The following is a 9,033-nucleotide window of genomic DNA, read 5'->3' on the forward strand; positions in this document are numbered from 1 at the left end:
TCAGTATTTCACTCTCATACTACAAACAGTTGGCTTTACAGGAAGGACCATCAGGGCCGGTCTTCACTCCAACCAGGAGTTGAACATGTCTACGGGCAGCTAACGCCTCTGCAGACCCCACACATTCTGGACACAAACTGTATAGACGTTTATCTTCAGGTTGGCACTACAAAAAGCTGCTTACAAAAAAAGCTGCTTACCAAAGTTTCTTCCCTCCAGGCTGTCAAAGTGGTCAGATTTATACCATACGTAATGGAAAAGAAATGGTTAATAGGTGATTAAAAAAGCTAATATAACCTTGCTTTGCTCATAAAAATACTAATTCAGAAAAAAAATACTAACTCAGAAAAAAAAGGCAAGGACATCAGACCTGGTAATAGATTTTCTACCTTTAATTAAATCTACCTCAGTCAGTCCTGTAGTGTTGCAGGCATCAGTCTGTGGAAGGTTTTCAACGCCCCTCAATGCAGAATGTTACTGCAGTCATTTCTGCACACCTGACCATATGGTACCAATCAGACAGGCGTCATGAAGCCCCATTTGACTAGAATATTCAAGCAGCTTTATAAATGAGATTTTCTAAACCTAAACTGTCATGTTTGCAATTCATTTGAACCAGAGATCAGCAACATTTACAAGCCTAAGAGACATTTTTGCTTTCATTCCAGGTAAACACAATTTGCTTGGAGTCACAAAGGCAATAGACAAAAGAAATGTCTTCATAAAAATATCCTGTTAGTGTCATTCTTTAAAGAAATATTATGCATGGAAATGTTAAACCAAGCTTTTACTAATTATGGTACATTTGCATTTTAAACATTAAATTTGTTAGCATTTTTGGTCAAGCTTCTCAAGAACCACATGTGGCTCCAGAGCTGCAGGTTGCAGAGCTCTGATCTGCATTAAGGTTTTACCTATTAAAACTGAGTGAAACTTATAGCGTTCTTTTGATTTTTGTTAATATTACATTGAAAGCATTCGATCTCTAAAATGTCTTCATATTATCTACTTTAACCAGCTATATCACACTGCCACCTAGTGTTGGAGAAATGCCAATATCCATAAAACTAAAATCTGTTTTCTAGATTCCGTGAAGTGAGAATTCATTGTTTCCTTGTTATTATCAAAATGAAGCTAAAGATATTTTATTAATCTTTACTAACTCCTATTTCAGTTTTAGTTTCACTTATAAACTCTCAGAGCTTTAAATGCTGTAAATGTGCCTTTTTCTTTTATTAACAACCCTTAAAAAATAAAATTTTAAGATTTCAATGCGAGTAAATAAAATAAAGTTGAAGCTTTCGATTCAAATTGCATTTATTTCAACGTGGTTAAAGACACAACAACACATTGCACAGAACTTGACATTTGAAGTTGTTTTTCCACTTTTTTCTGAGGTATGCAGCCATTTTTCGACATAAAAAAGTACTACTGCAGAACAGCAACCGAAATATTACAAATGCATGAATAAAATAACCATTGCTTCTCCTTAGTGTTGGTTTAAGTGAGCTCTAAAAGACCGTGTAACAGTTCAAGTGCTGGTCTTTCTGCAGGAGCATCCACCTGGTAGAAGCGGAGCTGCGTCAGAGTTCATTGTGCAGCAGGAGTTTGACTTTCTTCATGTTTGCTGCCACTGCCAAAGAACAGAGGACAGGAACAAAAACATCAGAGCTCCGATACTGAGCTGCCAACAGGGCAGTTCATTAATTCAAGCTGCAGCTACATCTGCTGTGTAACAGTTTGTAATAATCCACATTTATTGGAGACTGCACCCTTTCAACAGGAGGTTTGGTTTGTTAAAACACAATGTCAATGAACAGCTAACTCCAGCCAGTTTGAGTGTGAAATAGTTTTCTCAACATTGCCACTCTGAACTAAACTATTGCATCACTTTTTATTCCTTTTTAACAACCCTTGGAAAAAAATTTATAAGTTTTTTTCTGGAGTCTTTACTATCAATCGCCCACTTTCACTTAAGTTCAAGCTACTACAGCGAAATATCTACATGTGGATTCCTTTGGACAACAAAGAATATGATTTTAACATTTTCCTGTGTAATTTGAAAAAGCAAAATATACACTCAAAGTTTTTGCCTAAACAGTTATCTCATAATATTTCAACCTGCATGGTGTCCATGTAAAGATTACTTGACAGATTGGACATAGGGATTCTCCTTGCATGTTTTTGCCCTATTAAACAACACCAAGCAGTGTCAAAGTGAGAGCTAACAGCCACTCACAGAGCTCCATGTCATCCGGGCCGTAGGTGTAGAGGCGGTCTCCGAATTTCCCCACAATATCTGCGCGCACAGTGTGAGACGGATCTGCAGAATGACACAAATGATCAGCTAAAGATACAGGCCTGGTTTATGTGACCTCTGTTTTCTTTTGATAAATAGCTTAGAACTGCAGTTAGAAGAACATGGTAATAATATATAATAATATATAATAATATGGTAATTTTGCTAAAAGACTGGGATAAAATACTATAAACGTACTTTTTGATTGGTTCTCTTAATGTTTTAAAGTGTTTTAAGTTGGAAGCAAGACTAAAAGCCACTTAAATTGTTAAAGTCTCAAATATTTTAGTAAGATGTTGATGTATACATTGAAATTGAAATATCTTTGCAGACTACGCACTGAAGCATGAATATGTCAGAGCCACTCAGAGGATTTCTGCATTTGCAAATCCAGTTTTATCCAACATTTTGGTTGTGGGGAAAAAAGTAAAAGGAAACATTTTCCCCCAGAATTTATCCATAAAATATCAAAACAACTTAAAATGGATATAATGTATTCTTCTCACTGACAATCATGCACTCTGTGTTATGATCATATTTAATTAGGCATAAAATCCCTCTCTGATGTTTACTTCTAATTTTCTCAGAGCTGCAATTAACATCACTGATTCATATTATAATAATTGATGGGAGTATTTACCAACAAAGAGGATTCTGGGAACATAATAGCCATCAGGAGCCAGATGCTTGTCCCCGGTTTCCTCCTGTAGAAGAACAATAATCACAACAATTATAATAACCGCCAATAATAAATGTGTTAATTTACACAGAGCCAAAATAGAGCGTGAAGCCATTGCGCTTACAGTACGTACCTAAATAAACATTAACACTAATCTGAATAGATTTTCCAAAATTTCGCATTAATAATAACATATCTAGAAGTGTCATGACCAATGATATTTTTTATACAACATCATTTCTCCTTAGAGTACGTATAATGTTTTACTTACCACCAGGTTAAGCATGATGAAGTCATCCTTGGCCATTTTCTGGATGGATTTATGAGCAACAAATGCCCCCTTCAGAGCTGTTAAAATAATTAGATTTAGTCTGAGAAATTTAACTGGATATGATATGATAGTAATGACAAAAATAACAATAAATAAAATCCACATTTTACAGAACATTTTTTAAAATACACTAACCTATAAATGTAAATGTATGACAGTTGAATTTAAATGTACAGTGCTCTACACGCTTTTGGGCATTCCTGGTAAAGATGTGTAAAAAAGAAAACCCTGAATTAATTGTGCAATGCCCAGATTTATGGGTATGCACAACCAATTAACATGTTACAGTGCTGTGAGAAATCTGTGTTTCTGGGAACTTTGTTAAAATCTAGGGCATCTAAGGAGATTCTAAATAAAAGTCCGCTCAATTCAGCTAGAAAACTGAAAATGAGGTCATGACTGGGTCTTTTAGTAGGATAATGATCCAAAAAATGGACAAATTAACATAGAAATGGCTCATTTGACATAAAATCAACCTTCTTTCATAGAGATCTCAGTCCTTAGTCCTAAATCCTTTACAAAATACTGAGATGAGATGAAGAAAATACAGTAGAGGACCCAAGTCTCTGGACAATCAAGAGAAAGAAATTCCTCAAAGCCCTTTCTCTCCATTAGGAGAAACAGTTACAGAAGACTGAAAGCTTTCCTGGTAGGTCTGTCAGTACTTTGTACAACAAAATCTGGTGTTTCTATCTTAACGTAGGATTAAGGATGCCAATAGAAGCGTAGTTCAAAGAACAAAACTGAGAGCCAGCTCTGCTCTGTTGTTGAGACTTCTACCGAGCTCGCCTCCAGAAAACCAACTGAGTGATTTATGACTAGAAATCCAACACACTTCATTACCGACACTGCAGGGAATCAGGGACACAAGCTGAACTCCCCGTGAAGTCAAAGTAGCCACAATAACAGAGGGTGTGCAGATCTGCATCTATACGTGTAATTTATTTATTTTTTTCATTGAACTAAACCAAAGTTCTACAGTACCTTTACTGTGTGGGCAGTTGTCTAGATGATGAATGACCATCAGTGGTTTCTGACTGCGAAAATAAAACCAGTGAATCAACTCAGTGGGTTCTTCAGCACAGTAAGCACACTGAGGGTGTAAATGCAATTAATCTATTGACAAATTGAGGTGCAGTTGCAAATTTTACATGATTAATTGTTTTATAAAGCCAACTGTTTACCTGTGTGTGATAAGAAAAAAAAAAGCAACATTGAAAAGAAGATAATCTTATCAAGCAATTGAAGAATGGGTTCAAAGTCCTACCTCTTGGCACTTTCTGCCAGGCCCTCTTCATAACTTTTGACCCATTTAATATTTTTCCCCCATCCTGAAGAAGAAGAAAAGAAAAAAAAAATTAAGATGTTGCCAATAAGTAAGTCTGCAAAAACTTTAACAGAGTATTTCCAAATCAGCAAATTTTAGACTTTAATTCAGTCTCGTGATGAAATCAATCTGCTCAAACTGAACTTCACCTCTTGACGGGGGCGGAGTCGCAGTCTTCGCCTTTTTGTTCTGTGCCTCAGCAATGGCACAGAGGCTGATGAACAAAGCAAGCACCACCCAGCGAAGCATCGCTCCCCGACCTCTGAGGAAACCACAGCAAAAATCGCCTGTTTAACATGAGTGTCAGGTGTGGCGTGTCCGCCCACGCGCATGACGCACTGAGCATAGGGCACCAAGAACCTTACAAATTATTGCAATTATAGTAATTCCGATAACAAGAAAGGTGTAGAAAGCTTGTTAATAAATCAAATACAAAAGTAACAATTTTATTCAATGAAAGGAAGAATCCTCCACCGTGTGGTTTGTTCATTTAGCTCAATCTGAACCTTCTGAGTTTACACATTTCAGGTTTGACAGGTAAGCAGGAGTTGAGCGCGTGCCAGATTGAACGCACACGCCTTGAATTATCGTTGGTTCATTTTCCATATCAGGTGGAAAATGAACAACCAGTGTGGAAAATACCAACGCTAAAGTGCTTAGAACTGATAACAAATATGGAGAATATTATGCAGTGAAAACATGAGAAATGATCCCATGTCCAGTTTGTTACGTCTGTTCTTCAAAGAGGATTTTCTTTGAACGCAGTGGTAAAGCCTGTCATTCTAGAACAGTGGTGTCAAACTCATTTTTATTTTGGGCCAATCAAAAATCTGAATGTTCTTAAAGGGCCGGTTGCACCAGAATCTATTGATAAAACCAATAAAACTGTTAAAATATCAATAAATAGCTGTTCCTCTGGGATTTGTGATTATTTTAGTGTTTATTTTTGCAATCAAAATGACAGATTTTGTGGTGAATATTAAGAAATATTTGTAATCATTATGTTTTTTACAATATTTACGCTAATGTATGATGTCAAATGTGACTCTATCACTCGTCGTATCGGTTACAAATTCAACGTTTTTGACCAATTTTGAGAAAATTAGCAGTAAAATCAGGAAAAAATTTGGAAATTTGTTGATTTTGTGTGATTTTTGCAGATTTGTGAAAAACTGGAAGGACGTATTGATGTAATTTGGAGTCCAGAGGGCCACATAAAAAGCTGCGGCGGGCCAGATTTGGCCCCCGGGCCTTGAGTTTGACACCTGTGTTCTAGAATAATGTGAAGTTCTGAAGACTTTGATGATTGATACTTGCAAAGGTTGTAATGGAAAGTTAATTCCTAAAAACCTCATAGTCATACCAATGAAAGTGTCAGTTTCATCGCTATAAAAAGTGCTGACACCACGTTTAGGATTATTCACTCTAGAAGTGTTTTCTAATGTAAGGAAGCCAGATCTGGTTGACACTACCTGAAAATGCTCAAGACAACAAGAGGCTCTTTTATCACAACCATTGGCAAAGAAGTATCAGACACTAAAAAACATACTTCACAATTTTACTCCATATGCTGTCTGCAATTCTAATTTGTTCACAACATTGTACAATAGCAAAGTATGGATTCAAATAAAACAAACGTAAGAAACATCCTTTGGAATTGCTGACATCTTTAAGGAATAATAAGAAAAAGAAATGCATAAAATCAACAGATCTTGAGAACAAGTTCAACATTTATGTTTGTAATGACAATAACATGGGGATAATTAGTTTTAGAGAGAATGACTATTCTGCTCAGCTCACTGTCATAGTCCATTTTGACTGACATAAACAAATGATATCATAAAACAGCAGATAATTTATGGAAGCAAATGATGCAGGTCCTAAGTGATCTGAAATGTAGAAACTCCTACGGTAAGCATAAAGGACCAAGCGTTGTGGATGTTTGAGTTGTGTGTATTTTAATTTGATCTGAAAAAATGCAGCAAAGCAATTCAGAAAAAAACATTGTAATAAATTCTTTCTAATGAATCTTTCTCAAGAAAATGACTTTTGTCATGATTTTATGAGGTCAGCTACCTCTGTGAAGTCAGAAGCTTTTTGTTGTTTTGGAGGGTTTGCTTCAAACAAAAACTACATGTGAAAACAGCATAAAGATAAGTCTTATTCTAACAGTATTCAATGAGTCACACGCTTTGTTGTTACATTTCATTCATTAGATTACCCTTATTTCCTCATTTCAATCCCACAAATTTTTTTGGTGAGTCTTAATTTTCCAGTGCTAAGTAGAGGGAAATGGACTCAGACTAATTCAAAATTATTGTAAAAATCCAGGGTGGTGAGCAACACAAAGCATTTGTATTCAGTGCATCCAAATGGCTAGCAATGCTACCAAGTGTCAGTGTTGTACACGTCAGAGAAGAAAGACTAGTTTTAAGAAATTGCAATCACACACCTTGTTGAGGATTAACTTCAAAGATATTCAATATTGAATCACTAAACAAGTAAGACATCCCTGGAATTCATGTGGTAAAAAGAGCAGCAATTTTAAACATTTTTGAAGTGTTTCCTGAAAGTGGATGTAATAAACATCTTCCCTTACTCCTGTGTTAACAATTTCCTTGTAGAGCACTCTTGTGCACATCACAATTGCTTCCTTTTCAACATTCAAAATGGAGAAATCGTGATTTGCGTCACAAATGATGATTCACGTAGAAATCTACTTCTCAGTAATTTATTATTGCTTTTTTGTTGCCAAAAAAGCCCCATCTAAGCTGAGGTCAGAAATTAACAAGTACAGCCATAACTGTGCAAATTCTTTACAAATCCAACAATCTTTTAATCAGCTTTTCATGTTCTAAAAGACAACATGAATGTTTTCACAGAAAAAAACAACTCAAAATTCTACTATTCTTGTCTCCTGTAGATGGTGGATGTCTTACCTTGACAGCATGAAGCAAGAGTCTGTGCTTGCTCGCCTCAATGACTTCCCTTTTGTCAGTTTTCTTTTAGTGGAACTTGCCAAACAGGTATATACAATGGTTTGAAATGACTATGAAACAAAGAGAAAATGTTACTCACTAAGAAGCTATTATATGTGTGCGCACACACACACAAACACACCCATAAATCCTTAGTCGAATGTTCAGAATAAACCAAACACAGCATACCAACAGTTAAGCTCGGTGGTGGAGAGGTGATGATGTGAGCTGGTTTTGCAGCCACACAACCTGAACAACTTGCAGTTAATGAGTCCAACCAACAATGCCTCTGAATATCAGAGTAAAATACACAAGCATAGCTAGGTCAGGTTTAGCTCACAACCCCACTTTACTGTAACAGGAAGGGTGGGAAATTAAAATGAACTTCAGCAAACCATAAAGTCAAAGTAAGGGCCAAAGGTTTCCTATAATTGTCAGAAACAGATAAGGATTACAACCGGAAGACTTATTTTTGGCTTTGGTCCAGCTAAGCAAAATGTATTATTTTTGTAATATCTGCATCATGAAATATGTTTAGATTTTTATATGAAAGAAAAACAAATTGTAGTTTTGTTCTAAGGTTTTAACATAAAGAAACTCATGAAAGTTTATTATGAAAGGAAATTAATGCAACTTCTTTAATGATCATATTTGATTATATAATAAAGTAAGTAGTTTGCAATCTGAAGACAAAAAGCCCCAATCCTAGTATTTATTTGTTACAAAAATATTTAAAAATATTGCTCAACTTTATCATTCTTTCCCAAACTTATCAAGAGCCACACTGGAAGGTCCAGAGAGTCACTTGAAGTTCTCGTTTCAGACCCCACCCTAAGGGTAGAGCTGCTAAAGTTCATTTCACAATGATTTAAAACATGACCTGTGGGTTAATGGTTTTATACCCAGTGACTTTGTGAACAAATAGATTCAGATATCTCTAGTCTTAAAAACCATGGAATTTGCTTTTATCATTTTTGAAGACTGGTTATGTATTGCAAAAATCCATCCATCCATCCATCCATCCATCCATCCATCCATCCATCCATCCATCCATCCATCCATCCATCCATCCATCCATCCATCCATCCATCCATCCATCCATCCATCCATCCATCCATCCATCCATCCATCCATCCATCCATCCATCCATCCATCCATCCATCCATTTTCTTTCTGTACACCCTCGTCCCTTAATGGGGTTGGGAGGGATGCCGGAGCCCATCTCCAGCTAACGTTCGGGGCGAAAGGCGGGGTTCACCCTGGACAGGTCGCCAGTCTGTCGCAGTGCAAAAATACAATCAAGTAGAAAAACATATTTTCATTTCCATATTTCATTCTTTATTGTATTATCAAAAAAACTGAGTTAAATTGCTTAAAAAAATTAACTATAAAGTTTTTTTTTTAAATAATCAATAAATA

The 9,033-nt window shown here is 36.0% G+C and overlaps 1 protein-coding gene across 1 annotated transcript; it reads right to left on the reverse strand.

Annotated features, from left to right (window-relative positions):
• Positions 1-1,299: 1,299 nt before the first annotated feature.
• Positions 1,300-7,679, reverse strand: agr1 (anterior gradient 1). The gene is made up of 8 exons (XM_008402245.3): positions 7,576-7,679; positions 4,786-4,898; positions 4,577-4,640; positions 4,294-4,346; positions 3,250-3,326; positions 2,940-3,003; positions 2,240-2,323; positions 1,300-1,633 (listed from the first exon to the last, which is right to left on the reverse strand). The coding sequence occupies exons 1-8, from the start codon at positions 7,584-7,586 to the stop codon at positions 1,584-1,586; spliced, it is 516 nt and encodes a 171-aa protein (XP_008400467.1). The 5' UTR covers positions 7,587-7,679; the 3' UTR covers positions 1,300-1,583.
• Between the last annotated feature and the right edge of the window lie 1,354 nt (positions 7,680-9,033).

This window comes from Poecilia reticulata, chromosome 2, assembly GCF_904066995.2.
Source record: "Poecilia reticulata chromosome 2, P_reticulata-male-v2, whole genome shotgun sequence".
Classification (NCBI taxonomy): domain Eukaryota; kingdom Metazoa; phylum Chordata; class Actinopteri; order Cyprinodontiformes; family Poeciliidae; genus Poecilia; species Poecilia reticulata.